Source organism: Puccinia triticina, chromosome 8A (genome assembly GCF_026914185.1).
Source record: "Puccinia triticina chromosome 8A, complete sequence".
Lineage (NCBI taxonomy): Eukaryota > Fungi > Basidiomycota > Pucciniomycetes > Pucciniales > Pucciniaceae > Puccinia > Puccinia triticina.
This window is the reverse complement of record NC_070565.1, coordinates 3,584,368-3,601,232: the sequence shown is the minus strand read 5'-3', so window position 1 is coordinate 3,601,232 and position 16,865 is coordinate 3,584,368. Positions and strand designations below refer to the sequence as shown.

General features: G+C 47.8%; 2 protein-coding genes across 2 annotated transcripts; both read left to right on the top strand.

Moving 5' to 3' along the window:
• Positions 1 to 216: 216 nt before the first annotated feature.
• PtA15_8A331 (uncharacterized protein) lies at positions 217 to 1,355 on the top strand (the record flags this gene model as incomplete). Its single annotated transcript, XM_053171750.1, has 4 exons — positions 217 to 410; positions 475 to 640; positions 719 to 796; positions 873 to 1,355. 4 exons carry the CDS (start codon positions 217 to 219, stop codon positions 1,353 to 1,355), a joined length of 921 nt encoding a protein of 306 aa, XP_053022982.1.
• Positions 1,356 to 16,026: 14,671 nt separating this feature from the next.
• On the top strand, positions 16,027 to 16,534 carry PtA15_8A330 (uncharacterized protein; the record flags this gene model as incomplete). Its single annotated transcript, XM_053171749.1, has 2 exons — positions 16,027 to 16,107; positions 16,169 to 16,534. The coding sequence occupies 2 exons, from the start codon at positions 16,027 to 16,029 to the stop codon at positions 16,532 to 16,534; spliced, it is 447 nt and encodes a 148-aa protein (XP_053022981.1).
• Positions 16,535 to 16,865: the final 331 nt, after the last annotated feature.

The following is a 16,865-nucleotide window of genomic DNA, read 5'->3' as shown; positions in this document are numbered from 1 at the left end:
CTCCTCAGCGCTTCGCCCTGTGAAAATCACGCCATCCCCACTTCTTCAGACCGCCGCCTCATGGACAGACATCGCGCTCCTCATTGGCGCAGAACTGATGGCCCGCTGTCGCCAGCAAGTCTTCCACCATTTAGGATACACGTGTTCCGCAGGCATTGCATCCAACAAAGTCTCTGCCCGGTTTCTCTTGCCCTCTTCGCAGGCTTCGATCGAACTATGACTTACTTGTCTCTCGCCGATTTTTCGGGAACGGCTACGATGATGCCACTGATGCTAGCCAAGTTATGTTCGGCATACAAGAAACCGGATGCACAGACGGTGCTTCGGATGGGGGCCGTGCGGGCCTTCCTGCGGCCGACGGAAGTGTCGAAGGTGGGGATCCTGGGAGGAAAAGTTAGGCCCAGCGGTGGGTGAGCTGATCATCTCATCGTCGTCCACCTCGGCCGACGGGTCGTCGAAAGAGTGCGTGTTGAGCGAGGCATGGACGATCCCCCCTGGCCCAGCTCCAGGCCGCACTCGGCGAGGACACTGGGATGTGGGTCCGGGGATCGACCGGGCCGAGGCCGAGCCGAAAACTCACGTCAAGAGCATGATGTCCTCTAAGAACTTCCGCCCGTCTATCTCCTCTTGGAACCAAGGAGTCAGTCCCACCCCCATTCGACCTACTTCATTTATTTGTTTTAGCGATGTGCTGATTCTCTCGCGGCTTCCCCCTCAGCTCCATTTGCTCCGAATCCTTTCTCTAGACCTATTTGCGCGGCTGAACGAAGCGCGAAAAGCGACGCCGGGGATCTGGGTGAGTGTCTCTTCCATCAGCAGCAGTCTCAAAGCCCAGAAGACCTCCGAAGCTGACATTCGGGTGGGCTTTCCAGACCCTCGAACGGCTCGAAGTTGGCGAACGCGGCATCCAGGGCTTCTTCGCGCCCCCAAAACTCCCTGTTGGACCTTCAACACTCTCGCTCGAACACTCCTCCAAGCCAACTCGGCCGAAATCTCCTGCGCCGCCCCAACCTCCCTCGCATCGCCCGGCAATCATCCGCTCCCGCTCCTCCGCATCCTTGGCCGGTCCGAAGCCGGACTCGCCGGCCAATAAGAAGCCGAAAAAGGGCACCTTGGACGGGTACATTAGCCCCCTGGCGCACGCCCCACCCCGCAATGCCTCGCCTCCCAAGGAAGCCGAAGAAGGGCACCTTAGACGGATACATTGTTCCTTTGGCCCGCGTCTCCCCGCCGACGAAAGTGTCTGCTCCCCCGGGACGCTCTTCGCCCTCGCGCACGGCCCGGTCGCGGCTCCTCACCTTCGGCTGTCCCCGGTGCGACAGAGTGGTCGCCGTCGAGCCCGGACTGATGGCTGATGAAGAGGAGGAGGAGGAACGGGTCGAGCGGCTCAAGAACGTCCATCTCAACCACCACTTCGCCCAAGACTTGGCGGCCCAAGACCGGCCGGGGGCAGCCCGGGTCCTCCTCAACCATCCCTCTCCATCCCTCCTCTTCTTCCTCGCATAAAGACCGGCCGAGAAACTCGCTACAAAGAATAATCCTGCCGCCGAGTCAGCCGTACAGCTCGCGTCCCCGAGACTAACTTGCGCGGGCACGGGATCATGGATTTCTTTAAACCACTCCCTGACCCCCGCACCGCTCTTCTCAACCGAAGAAAACCAAGAAAACCTTCCAGACCGGTGGGCCCTGATTTCTCCCACTCACATATACATACATGGCTTTATTTTTCTCCTTTCTGTATATAAGACAAAATTCTTTTGGGGGTTGGAGACGTGTAAGACACAAGCAAGCAACGAGCGGCGGTGGCAGACACAAGACAACAAGCCTTTTGGGGTTTGGACATGTGTACGACACAAGCAAGCAACAGGCATCGGTGGCAGACAGGAGACAACAAACCTAACAGGTGAGATGAAGATGAGAACAACTAGGTACAGGCGACAGATGAAAGATAGAAATGGATCTAAGTTGTATTGCAGACACGTGAGCAAAAGTGAGGAAAGTTTGAGATACTTTAGTTAGAGAACTGCACAAGGAGAACAGGGAGCTACTTAACATATTGACTAGCTTTTGCTACTGCAGATGGCTACGTACAATGTTGTGACTAAATTACTATGCTAATAGGAGATAGAAAACAATATGAATATGCTAATATGCTAATACCCCTTCTTAGCTTGAAGTGTTGATGGTTGTCATGTCAAGTAGGCCAAGGAGGATAGAGTGTTTGGGATAGGAAAGGGACTTTGTGAGGCCATCAGCTGGCACATCACTTGATTGGGTGTAGTTGATAACAACTGATTTATCATCTACCGCTTCACAAATGAAGTGGTACTTGATATTGATGTTTTTGGGGTGATGACTGGCGAGGGAGAGGGCCGTGATTTTGTCCGTAAAGATGAAGACTGGGAAGATGGAAGAACTGGTGATGAATTGCATGAGGGTATCAAGCCACTTGGCTTCTTGAACCCCATTGCAGAGAGCACAGTATTTGGTTTCAGTGGTCAAGGATGAAACCAAGGCTTGCTTCTTTGACTTCCAAGCAAGGATCAAGTTGCCCCAAGTCACAAGGTAGCTCAAGTAGGACTGAAAAGTTTCAGTGCAGTTGCCCCAGTCAGCATCAGTGAAGATGCAGAATTGCTTTTTGTCCCCTCCAATAGGTAACGGAGAAGGTGTTGGAAATTGGGCCAGTGATTCATGCCAGGGATTTCAAGTTTTTGGAATAGCTGGGACACCACAAAGGCAATTTCAGGATGGGTGGCAACAGGGATGTAGTTTAAAGAGCCAATAGCCCAACAGTATTTCACCTTCATGTTGGTGAAATTGACAATCTTGGTGACCAAAGCAGGTGCTGGGGACCATTGAAGTCAAAGCCTTGCAGGAGTTGAAGTGGTTGTACCCCTTGAGGAGTTCTTCAGTGTTGCAGGTTTGAGAGAGTGTGATTTAACCGTTGTGGTGAGTGATTTTCATACCAAGGATGGATTTGGCTTGGCCAAGGTTGTCTGTGAGGAACCATTTGGAGACTATGTGTTTGAAGTGGTTGGCATCATGGCTGATGATGGCCATGTCTTCAACATAAACATGGACAAGGAATTCCCAGCCTGGGGCATTGGATATAGAGATGGCAATCGGTACCCGGGTACCCGCCGCGTGTCCGGGTACCGCCTGCTTTTTTGGCCCAAAACAGATACCCGTACCCGTACTTGGCACCCGCGGCGGCGGTACCCGGGTCTTTCTGGCGGGTACCGGCGGTACCCGCCAAGTTGTTTTTTGTAGATATGTGCCTGCTCGCCAAGAGGGGGCTTCTGCGAGCTGGTATCAGTATACCTGCCGCCGAGAGAGGATTTATACCTGCTTCTCGGCGAGCACTGGTATACACACACCAGCTCGCCGAGAGGCATTCCTCTCGGCGAGCTGGTGGGTGTATACCTGCTCGCCGAGAGGAATCCCTCTCGGCGAGCTGGTGTGTGTATACCAGTGCTCGCCAAGAGGAATCCCTCTCGGCGAGCTGGTGTATGTATACCGGTGCTCGCCAAGAGGAATCCCTCTCGGCGAGCCGGTCATGGTGTGTGTACACCAGCTTTCCGAACTCTCGGAGCTGTTGTGTGTACATACACCAGCTCTCCGACCTCTCGGCGAGCTGTTGTGTGTACACCAGCTCTCCGACCTCTCGGCGAGCTGTTGTGTGTACACCAGCTCTCCGACCTCTCGGCAAGCTGGTGTGTGTACACCAGCTCTCCAAACTCTCGGCGAGCTGGTGTGTGTATACCTGCTCGCCGAGAGGAATCCCTCTTGGCGGGCTGGTGGGCGAGCTGGTGGCGCTGCAGCCGAGGATATCACACAGGACTTGCAGGAGACAAGTCCAGAAGGGGGTCGGGGACATACACAGCGGAAAATAGGTAGCAGTATTGGCGGGTATCAAGCGGCGGTACCCGGGTACCCGCCTAAAAATCACACAAAAACCAACATCCGTACCCGTACTTGGCACCCGCGGCAGCGGTACCCGCGACCCTGATGAGTACCCGCCGGCGGGTGCCGGGTACCGCCGCGCGGGTACCAGTTTGCCATCTCTAATTGGATATGAAGAGACAGGGATTGGGGGGGGGGGGGGGGGGGGGGGGGGAAGGGGAGAATTTGATGGAAGCAAAGAAGTCATCAAGAGCAAAGTACCAAATCCAAGGAGGCTGCAAGTCTGTAAATGAATTTTTACAGCCTCAGACAGGGCAGAGTAGATAGTCCCTGAGGAAAACAAAGGTGAACTATCTTGCAATGAACCTAGCTCAACGGACAAAGATGATGAGTACGTGCGTGGAAGGATGATGTTCATTGCAACAACAAAGAAAGAGAAAGAAGGAAACAAAAGAGAGAAAGAAAAAAAAGCTACTCACCTAGCTCAACGGACAAAGATGATGAGTACGTGCGTGGAAGGATGAGGAAAAGAGACTTCCATGCATGCCTGTTGAGCTAGGTGACTACATACAAAATGTCACAGAATGAAGAAAGCTGAAAGACAAGTGATAGGTTGGAAGCACACTGAAAACAGAAAAAAAAAGAAAAAGGAACACAAAACCTCAACAAACTACCTGTTCCAACTTGCCATTGAGGAAGGTGTTTTGCCATTGGACATCCATCTGGTAGATCTTCATCCAGGATTTCACGCCATGAGTGAGGGCTGCACAAAGAGCAGAGGATCAAACAGTGGGGGCATAGGATTCATTGAAGTCAATGTCCTCCTTTTCAGTGCTGCCTTGGGCCTTGAATTTCACAAGGTACTGGCATTAAATTCCTTCCTAAATGTTAAAGTTGTGCTTATCAAGTTATATAATAATAATATTTTTGATTGATAAGTCTAAGTCTGTTGAGCAAGGCTACCAGACAAAGTGGTAATGATGTGTTATATATAGGTTTATAGCAATTGTCGGCCGTTACAGTTACCTGTTAACTTAAAGTATTGTAAAGTATTGAAAAATAAGTTACAATACCAGAAATATGGTTATTGATTTTGCCAACAAAAGTTAACTATAACCTTGTGGCTTAAAAAATAACATAAAATACCCTCATATAACAGCCAATACAGGCCTTTTTTCATTGATACAGGCAAAAACATATTGTAATCTATTGTAAAGTATTGAAAATTTGATATTTTTTGTTACAATTGACAGTTTTTCCTTAAAAATAACGGCCAATGTGTTACACAAATCAGCCCATATATTGTAACACATCGCATCAGCCCACCATTGTTTATAGTGATGATGATGAGTGGATGTATATAAGAGTGAGAGTATATATATGAGTGAGTGTAAGTGAGGAAGGAAGGTACAAGAGGGGCAAAGAGAGCCCAGTATTTATAGTAAAACAAATGCTGCTGAGGAATTACTCCTCAGCGTAATTTCTTATTGGAAAGTCCTCATCAAAAGGACAGGAGAGAAAAGTAGCTATACTGTTCTTCTCCTTGCAGAAATGCTTAGTTCCAATGGAAAGTCCTAATCACAACAAAGGGTAGTTACATTACTCTACGTTATCCGACGTTTTTGGGTAACATAACTACCCTCTTTACCCAGGGCTCCCCGTTACTTTACTAATAACAGGGTCATTTCAAGCCCCGCGTGTAACGTAACAAGCCTCAAAAAAGCGGCCCGTTATTGCGTTATCCGCTGGATAACGCAGAAACAGACCAATTGAGGCTGTTTTTGCCTTAACCAATGCAAAACAAACCACTGGAGTCTGTTTTTGCCTTAACCAATGCAAAACAGACCACTGGAGGCTGTTTTTGCCTTAAAAAATGCAAAACAGACCACTAGGCTGTTTTTGCCTTAAAAAATGCAAAACAGACCACTAGGCTGTTTTTGCCTTAAAAAATGCAAAACAGACCACTAGGCTGTTTTTGCCTTGGTATTTGCTTGTTATCAGGGGCCATGCGTGCCCTGATAACGTAAATAACATAAAAATAAGGGCCTTCCTGTGGTGTGATAACGTAATTGCACCAATGTTACATGTAATGTGTAGATAACGGCAAAAATTCTGCTATGTTACCATTATCTACGTGTTACGCATAGCGTAACTACCCTTTGCTGCTTACCAAAAGGACAGGAAGAAAAGTAGCTATACTTTTCTCCTCCTAGCAGGAATGCCCCAGTCCTCTGGTGCATTTCTTTTCTTCTTGCTTTCTGCACTTTGATGAGCAGCTGTATCAAGGGACAGCTGAGTATGCTTGTCAGCAGGAAGCTGAGCATACTTGGAAGCAGGAAGCTGAGCATATTTGGCAGTAGAAACCTCAGCAGTGAGAGCACTGCTGATCATTTTCCCTTCTACAGGGATTACACCTTCAGCACTAAATACCCAAACAGTTCCAAGAAATGGTTGGTCAGAGGGGATGTGAACCACTTCCCAGATGTCCAGCTTGGTCATGCCCTTGAGTTTGGTTTGGATGGTTAACCTCCAGTTGTTTACCTTTGCTTTGTTGTAGGTGTTGGGAGATTTGTTGGGTGTGGTAGTGGTAGTGGTGGTTGCCATTGCAAAGATTGTGTTATAGAAGGGCTCATTAGCCTGGTTCACATTGTGACATTTTATTTCCCCAACTGAAATTCATGTTTCTGATTTTTAAAAAATAAGCTTAAAAAGCTTAGGCCCTGTTTGGCTGCCGTGTTATGCGTCATAAATGGTTGAATTGATGACGCGCGACCCCCGGGGGGCTTAAAGTTTTGGTGGAAACGGGGGCAAACTTTGGGTTGCACATCAAAAATTTGACCTTTTATGATGTATCACGCGTCAGCCACATGGGGCCTTAAAGATGGCTGTGGGAGTGTGACTTTCAGCAAGAAGTGACGTTAAATGCAGTTGATCCACCATGGGAGTTTCCTTGGCACTTGTGTGTGAGTGCCATCTCTGAACTCAGTCATAGATTTGGTTGGATCTCAGTTAGATGCTGGTTGGAAGGCAATTTCATGTCTGCCACAAATTAAGTTGATAAGAACTGGAATCATACCAAATGTGTTGTGCAATGTCGGTGTAAAATGTATGCCATACCTATGCTGAAAACCAGGCCAATTTAATAACGGGTTTAATTTGCGCACGGGGGGAAACTGGTTGTGCACGGCAACTTCCGTTGACACAACATTGCTCCCGGTCAAGCCCCCCTCCGTGCACAAGCAGAATCCAGACACCTAATTTGTTTGCGCACAGGCAGTTTTGCAGTTGATTTTTTTTCTTCTTTTTCATGATATCAACAGTGGTTGCTTGTAGGCCCTGCACAAATAAGTTTTGAAATGAAAAATTAAGAAATGATCATGCATTCGAAAGAGAGAAAAAATGAAAAAGCAAGCTGAAAACAAACCAACAGCGCAGTGTTACACTGCAATTTCTGATGTGCTGTCGTGCTCGGAAGTATCAATCTGGGCCTTCTGAACCTTCTTCTTTGTGGTTCTCTGTACGCATTTGGAGACAGGACAGGTCAATAGAGAGAAATGCGCAGAGATTGAGGACTTTACCTTTGACTTTGCAGGTTGGCCTCTCTTCTTTGTGGGAAGAGGTTTATCTGCTTTGGCCTTTGGGGGCCGACCTCGTTGCTTTGCAAGTAGTTGATGTTCCCATGCCGGGGGATTGCGTTTCATTGACTTTTTGGGCTGTTTAGGTTTGTTCTTACTTCCTGTGGGGCGTCCCTTGTGAGGTTTTTTGACAGGATCTTCAATTCGTTTGAGCACATGGCTCTGATTGAGCAGCTTGCCAAACATTGAAATGTAACTTGGTTTCTCGCTTGTCAGGAGCTTCTGGAATCGCTCAAAGATGCTGCTGAGAAACTCTGTCTCATAATCTTCATTGTAGGGCTGGCCTAGGTCCGGCGAGGTTGATTGTGTTGGAGGTGCAATAACCTAGAAGAAGAAAAACATCAGCCATCCAAAACAAACCCTGCGCACAGGGTCCCTGTGTGCAGATTGTTTTCTGGGGACAGCTTTTGGCGTGCACGGAGGGGGGCTTGACATCAAGCAATGTCAAGTCAACAAAAATTTCCGTGCGCAACGAGTTTCCCCCTGTGTGCAAAGTAAACCCATTTAATAATAAGGTTTCCTCGATCCTCAAGCTTGACCAAAGCTCCTCATATTTCAATTATCATGGTTTTTGACCTCTTTGGAAACCCATACCCAGTAGGTTTCTCTGAGACGGTTTTTGTATTTATTTTCAGGGCACACCCAAAAAGCTGCCAGTTCTTTTTAAGTTGTTTCTATTACACATGGTCAAAGCTTTGGATGGAGTGTAGTGAAACTGTGGGAGGTAGAGCTGGTCCCTAGTACCCGTTGGCCGGTACACGGGTGGGTACCCGTGGAAGTGCGCAGGTATCCACCAGGTGCAGGTGCAGGTGTCCAGTCTGGGTCCAAATTCAGGCAGGTACCCACACACAAATTGCCATTCTGCACAGCTCTGCTTCCCCTAGTGCCCGTTTGCGGGTACTGGGTACCTGTGGGCGGGTACCCATGGAGCTTGAAGTACGCAGGTAACTGCCAGCGGGTGCCGGGTACGGGTGCAGGTGTCCATTCTGGGTCAAAATTCAGGTAGGTGCCCACATCCGCCATGGGCATCCGGGTGTGAAGTGTCAGCTCTAGTGGGAGGTCTGATTTTGCTCTGGTACTACAGTTTGACTTTGGCGCTGTGGGGCCAACTGTCACAAAACCATGTAACCTGTGTGGGTTTCTGTGACACATTGTGTCACATAAACGTACGCGCGCACGTTTGTGTGACACATAGACCATCATGCAGCCATATCATGCCAAGATGAGTGCCCCACAATACCAGGGGCAAACTAGCTGAATCCTTTAAAAATTATATCTAATTTTCATCCATCAGTACAGAAATCATTTCAAGGAGATTTTCTGAATTCATTCACAAAACCTGGGTAATATGAGGCTCCCCTGGACTTTTCCCAGAATTCTAACTCCCTTGGGACAAAATTTAGCAGCTGAAGAATGTGTCACACAAATTTACAAATGTGTTCTGGTGTGTCACCTTTTTCATCACTGAGCCAAGTGATGCCAACCTGAGTGCTCATGCAGAGCCAGGGGCTTAGGTGGACCCTTCAAAAATTGTTTATAACTTTCAGCCATATGTACACAAATGATTTTGGGGATATTTTCTGAAGTCATACACAACACCTGATTAATATGAGGTTTTTTCCGCTGGACTTTTCCCAGAACTTCAAATATTTTGTGAAAAGAATTCAGCAACTAAGAAATTTTTCACACAAACTTAAAGGTGTATCTTTTTGTGTACCACTAAATTATCTTGAGCTTTTTGGGATTTATGATAAAAACATGATAGAATGAAATATATAGAGCTGGCACTTTGCACCCGGGTACCCGCAGCAGGTGCAGGTACCTTCATGAATTTTGACCCAGAATGGACACCTTCACCTGCTGGCTGTTACCTGCGGACTTCCACGGGTACCCACCCACAGGTACCTACACCATGGGTGCACCAAAAGGTTTTGGGATGGTTGTCAAAACCAAATTGATTTGATAGTTGTTGTCAGAACCAAATTGGTCTGAATCTGGTTTGTGGACAAATTCCGTTGCTAAAAAGGTCCCAAAAACCGTGCCGTGAGAGAAGGAGCATCCAAACGGTTTCCAAAACCATTTCAAATGGTTCTGGAAATATTTTTCAAACCAAATTGGTATCCAAAATATTTGTAAAACCACCTCAGGTGGTTCCAGAAATATTTTAGAAATATCTGAAAATGGTTAGTCAGACTTGTTCTCCGGACTCAATTAAAAAACATATTCTGAAAACCAATCAACCTGGTTTTCAAAATATTTTGTTGCACCCGTGGTGTAGTACCCGCCAATGGGCACTAGGGGCAAGCAGAGCTGTGCGATTTGTGCACAGGTACCTGCCTGAATTCGGACCCAGACTGGACACCCACACCTGCACCAAGCAGATACCTGCGCACTTCCACAGGTACCCGCCCGCAGGTGTAGAGATGGCAATCGGTACCCGGGTACCCGCCGCGTGTCCGGGTACTGCCTGCTTTTTTGGCCCAAAACAGATACCCGTACCCGTACTTGGCACCCGCGGCGGCGGTACCCGGGTATTTTTGGCGGGTACCGGCGGTACCTGCCAAGTTATTTTTTGTAGGTATGTACCTGCTCACCAAGAGGAATCCCTCTTGGGCCTTGGCGAGCTGGTATCCGTATACCTGCCGCCGAGAGGGGATTCATCTTGGTGAGCAAGTATACATACCAGCTCGCCGAGAGAGATTCCTCTCGGCGAGCACTGGTATACACAACACCAGTTTGCCAAGAGGGATTCCTCTTGGCGAGCACTGGTATACACACACCAGCTCGCCAAGAGGGATTCCTCTTGGCAAGCAGGTATACACACACCAGCTCGCCAAGAGGGATTCCTCTTGGCGAGCAGGTATACATATACCAGCTCGCCGGTGCCCAAGAGGGATCCCTCTTGGCGAGCAGGTACATTCACTAGCTTGCCCAGAGGGATTCCTTTCGGGGGCTGCAAGCTGGTATATGTATACCTGCTCGCCGAGAGGGATCCCTCTTGGGCACCGGCGAGCTGGTATATGTATACCTGCTCGCCGAGAGGAATCCCTCTCGGCGAGTTGGTGTGTGTATACCTGCTCGCCGAGAGGGATTCCTCCCGGCGAGCTGGTGTGTGAATACCTGCTCGCCAAGAGGCTGCTCGCCAAGAGGAATCCCTCTTGGCGAGCTGGTGTGTGCATACCAGTTTTCCCTCTTGGCAAGCATGTGTACATGTATTTACCAGCTCGCCAAGAGGCTGGGCTGATATACAGCCAATCCGAAAAAGCTTGGATGCTTTGGAGGGAATTTCCACTGGAAATTCCTATGGGATTTTCCAACCTTGTATGCAATAGGGGGTTTCAAACATGGTGCAGGTCCTGTTTCAGGAACCCCCAATTCACAAAATCAGGGCACCTGCAACACACCCACCCAATTTTACCCAGAAAACATACAGAAATAATTTGAAAATTCATTTTGCAGGGACTTTGTTTGCCTGAATTGGGGTTCCTGAACCGGTACCTGCACCATGTTTGAAACCCCCTAATGAAGTGACAAGGTTGGACATTTTGATATATGCAGGATGCCTATATCAAAATCAGGCAAGCTCAATCAGAGACTTCTGGCTGTTTTTCCCGGATTTTGATTACAGAATCAGAATCCTTGACCAATTTTCACCCTGGACCCTCACTCTGACGACCGCACCCGGGTGTCATGGTGCCGGTCCCCCCAGCGGCCTGCATTTTCTTTTGCTACCAAACGGCGCCGCCAATAGCAACTACGCTTGAGGGCATGGATATCCATCTGTCAAACTTTGTTTTTGGATACACACAGGTTGGCAGATCCAGAAAAAATTTCCGCTGGAAATTCCATCCAAAGAAGCCAAGCTTTTTCGGATTGGCTGTACATGCACCAGCTCTCCGAGAGGGATCTCTCTCGGCCAGCTGGTGGAGCCGCAGCCGGGGATATCACACAGGAAAGGGGGGCGGGGAAATCCACAGCGGGAAAAAGGTAGCATTATTGGCGGGTATCAAACGGCGGTACCCGGGTACCCGCCTAAAAATCACACAAAAACCAACATCTGTACCCGTACTTGGCACCCGCGGCGGCGGTACCCGCCACCCTGATGAGTACCCGCCGGCAGGTGCCGGGTACCGCCGCGCGGGTACCCGTTTGCCATCTCTACAGGTGCCAAGTATTTGCCAAAAGATGATAGAGTCCAGCTCTAGAAATATATGATTCCCGTGGTAAATACCTTGCTTCTGCCAAAGTATTTGATATTGCTTTGCAAGGTAGTTGAAAATGTGTTCTAAAATAGTTCCAGTAATAACCACCAGGGGGGATTTTGACGCACTCTCCAGAGAGTGCCATACTGTACCCTTTTTCTGTAACTGTGCTGGATGCCTTTGATGAAAGTAGTGTAAGAAGTAATGAAACATTCTGGAACTAATCCACAAATGATCTGAAAATGATCCTGGATTCATGCATAAATCATCCAGAAGTCATGCAGGAGTCAACTGGAACACAACTGGGATGCAGTTGAAACCACTAAGACACAATGGCCACAATCAAATCATGATTCAATTTGAACTGTTTGTTGATTGAGATGAATTCTTGCGGTTCAATTCATATTATTTACATGCACATGAAAGTGGTCATTGTTTTCAATTTGCTAATTTAACCCTCATGTGTGCGCGTAAAAGGTTGTCACAAATTTCAGGTTGGGCCTCCCGCAGATCAACAACATGTACACCCCTGTTAGAATTATGTGAAAGGCCCATCTGAATTGGCATATTTCCCTAAAGAAGGCCAGTATCATCTAGAATTGAGCCAAAAAAGGATGAAAGTAGGGAGAAAATATGAGTCAAGTTAAGCTTGGAGGTTTTTGATCCCAGATTTCAGCTAGAAATCCTGGCTTCTTAACATATATGAGCTTGTGAGTTGTTTTTGTGTTTTTTTGTTTTCCAATGTCTCCATGCACATGCATTGATTTTTTTTCCACTTTGCCAATGTCACCTTTGTGTACGCGCGTAAATTAGGGTGACAGATCACTGGAGGGGCCTTTCACAGCTCCATTGCAAGTAAAACCCGGCCAGAAAGCCATGAAATCCCCCGCAAGTCACATTTACATTGTGTGAAACCCCTTTGACATAGAGAAATTGATCAGCAGAAATTCACCATAAATGAGTAATAATTGGGCATTGATTAACTATGATTTCATTACAGGTTGTAATTAAGTTATCATTAGAAAATCGAATGGTTCTATACAACATTGCACAAGGTCCTGTGACAATTTGGCATCACTTCTGACACACTTCCCATTGAATTCTGAAGAATTTATCAATCATTTCCTAATCCAAATTTGACTCACATCAGACCCAGAACAACATAAAATTAGACTCTGGCACTCTCTGGAGAGTGCGTCAAAGTCTCCCCTGGTGAACTAGAGTCAAGTTGGAGCTGGTTTTCAATTGAATTCAACTCCTTTCCAAAGTGCCTTCAGCTCAATTGAACATAAGTTAAACATAAATTCATCATGAATTCAGCATACATTCCAGGATATATCTAACAGGGTTGTTAAATGATATTGTGTGATGGCACTTGCGTGCAAGTGCAAAGCAAACTCTCATAGTGTGATTGCAATTGAAATCATGGTGGTCAAGGCCCAACGTGGACTGGGCTAGTGTTGATGTGAGCTCTTCAATGGGAAGTGATGATGTTGGAGGGGTCAATGGTCAATGAGATCACACAAGTCTAGCTATGATGTCCTACCAAGCAAAATGGCCTGCTTTGAGAAGCTTGAGCCGGCCTCTAGGCCCCACAAGTTTGCCCAACTTGTGAACCTTTCTGGGCATGCCCAGAAAATCAACACCCCCATCAAAAACTTTTTCTTTCATAACAGATGTAGCATCCAAGTATATTAAAGCTTGAGAATCATGGAAAAAAAATTCAAGGGTTCCCCCTACAAAATACCAAAATCACAAAATAAAAATTCCAGGGATTCCCCTTTACAAAAAATCATAAGAAAAAGGCCAGGGTTTTCCCCACATAAAATACACGGCAAAACAAAGTCACATTACAACAATTTATTCAAAAAAGCAACCCACAACCTGCCACCTAATCCAGCAAGCTGAGATATTGCGGCCCACTGTCCATCCCTGTCTAGCAGGGTCAAAAAACAAGTGGGAGGATGACCCCCAGCGGTTAAGCAAAGGGGGGCCAACGAATAATCCCCGCCAGACTGCGCAAGTGCAACAGCAGACAGGGTGAGAAGAAACCCCCGCTGGAAACGCAGCCAGGGGAGTTGCCTGGCTTTCATCCCACACTCCAGAGGCTCCTTATATACTAGGGAGTTTCAAAATTGATCCAGGAAGCGTTCCAGGTCGGGGTTTCCAGGAAAAATGAGCGACCTGGAACGCTTCCTGCGGACCTGATCTCCTTCTTCCTATGCCCTTCCAGGACATCCAGGAAATCAGGAAATCAGGAAATTAAAAGAGGACAAAAGAGGATAAATCCCACCTTTCTTCTCAAACCCCGGACCCCTGCCTTTTTTTTTGACACCCCTACATCATCTTTCCCACCACCTCACACTACACCACGGGTGCAACAAAATATTTTGAAAACCAGTTTGATTGGTTTTCAGAATATTTTTTTTAATTGAGTCTGGACGTCCTGAAGAACGAGTTGGACTAACCATTTTCAGATATTTTTAAAATATTTCTGGAACCACCTGAGGTGGTTTTAAAAATATTTTGGAAACCAATTTGGGTTGAAAAATATCTTCAGAACCATTTGAAATGGTTTTTGAAACCATTTGGATGCTCCTTCTCTCACGGCACGGTTTTTGGGACCTTTTTGGCAACGGAATTTGTCCACAAACCAGATTCAGACCAATTTGGTTCTGACAACCACTATCCAATCAATTTGGTTTTGACAACCATCCCAAAAACTTTTGGTGCACCCGTGGTGTAACTTCGAGCGAATTTTTGTACACCGCCCGCCATGCTAGAAAATACCTCCCGCTCAACAGTAATATCAAGCAGTCGAGACTCAACCCAGAGGAGTCCCTCCCGGTCGACAGCCATATAAGGCAGTTGGCCGGGAGCAGTACCTCCCGGTTGACAACCACATACATGCAAGAGCCGACCGGGAGGAGTCCCTCCTGGTCGACAGCCATATAAGGCAGTTGACCGGGAGCAGTACCTCGCGGTCGACAACAACATACATACAAGAGTTGACCGGGAGGAACCGGGAGGAGTCCCTCCCGGTTGACAGCCATATTGAGCAGTCATCCGGGAGGGACTGGAGCAGTAGTACAGTACCTCCCGGTCAACAGCCATATAAGGCAGTCGACCGAGAGCAGTACCTCAAGGTTGACAGCCATATAAGGCAGTCGACCAGGAGCAGTACCTCCCGGTCAACAACCACATACATACAAGAGTTGACCAGGAGGAGTCCCTCCCGGCCGACAGCCATATCAAGCAGTCATCCGGGAGGGACTTCTCCCGGTCGACTGCCTTATGTGGCTGTCGACAGGGAAAGTCCCTCCCGGTCGACAGCAATTAGAGTAGTCGGAATTGTTGCAGTTTGAGCTAATTTGAAACTGCTGATGAAAAAAAGAAAGTCCGATGAGGTCAGATCAACTTGTGGTTGCGTGGGGGGGAAGGAGCTGGTCCTTTGGGGACCCCAAAGGCATGGGACAAAACATGTTAAAACTGATAATCATTTCCAGGTCTTGTTCTCCTGGGTTCAAATGCAGGAAGTTCCTCTTTCTGGGGGTCTCAATGTAGAACCTCCAGGAATTATTTTTTGGCTGTGTTTTGGTTTTCCTGGAGTTTGGACCTGGAACGCTTCCTGGATCAATTTTGAAGCCCCCTACTCAACACCCGCACTCACAATGCGCAATACTCGATTGCTACCTTGTTGAAAATGCCACGCCGCACCGCCCTCGGTCGTTATGTTGTTGCAAGTGCCACACCACATCATCGCCAACCGCAGCCAGCCAGTTGCCAGGGGCTCACCAGCCACTAACCCAAAGCTAACACGCCCGAATCTCCAACCATCCTTCCCTCCCAGCAGTCATCACGATGAACAGACCCTCAGCTCAACACATCTCACAACTCACCCGGCCCAGTCGAGACGGACTTACCGGATCTACCAATTGTGCAGATTCTCCGTTCAGGCACCTTGAGCCGCACTCGGGCTACACCTAGCGCATGACTTGCGAACAAATCTCGGAATCTCGCTGAGTTCGATCCCGTCCGTCATTTCCTCTTTATTTATTGTCGGTCTCCTCCAGGAGGAGACTTGGTCAATCAGACTAATGCTGAAGCGACTTCTCATCATTATCTACCTTCTTTTTCCTAGAGGGTTGCAGAGGCAAACATTACAAGGTACATAGACGAATACTGGAGACAAGAGAAACTCAGACAGATCGCCCGCAGAGGTAACCTTCCGCAACAGCTGTCTTGTTTCTGCAAGCGAGGCCGCTAATTATCATCCGCTTCGTTTGATGCTCGCACAGATGATGCCCGAGATTGACGCTGTATTCACCGACATTGAACAGTGTGAGATGAAAACTGAGTGGCTGACTGTAAGTCCTTTTTTCTTTTCCTTGCGCCTTCCATTCTTTTTTAACATGATTTCTGTTTCAGTCGAGCAAGCTGGGCAAGGTCCTGAAACGAGTTCGGGTCCTCGAAGAACGGAAGATTCCATTGGAAGCTAAATACAACAGCAGAGGAAGAGTGTGTGCTCTCCAGGAGAAATGGAGAGATCTACTTGGATCAGATGAAGAGTTGAGTCATCGCCCCAAGACTGCTGCTGGAAATAATCAAGCCAAGGTGAATGCTTCAGCCGTTGAGTCTGCTTGCGCCGAAGATGCCACAATCGACGAGCCTGAAGCCGAGGCCCCAGAGACGTCTCCCCCTCAAGCCAATGATGATCAGAATGCTGTCAACGTTCAGTCCAAGCCAATCGAGGCTGAGCCCAAAACCAACACGAACTCACAAGATCCAGCGTGAACCGCCCAGGTCTTCAATGCCTGTGCGATCAACCATCTGCTGCCCACCCAGCCCGAGGCCGTCTGGAAGGCCGTTGGCACCAGTAAAGCTCGCCATTATTCAGTGCTCCGTGGTGTCAACCCTATACGTCCCTGCTAATCTTTAAACATAAGTATACCCTGAACTACTGTTGACACAATCATGACCAACAAAGAAAACAAAAGGGCAAATTGGACCAATAAAATGCCAAATCATCTCTTTTATTCCTTGTTGTCTTAAAGAATGACAATTAGGGTTCTCAGATTTAAAAATGTACAAATCTTTGGGGGTAGCTGAGGGAAAAGAGAAGATC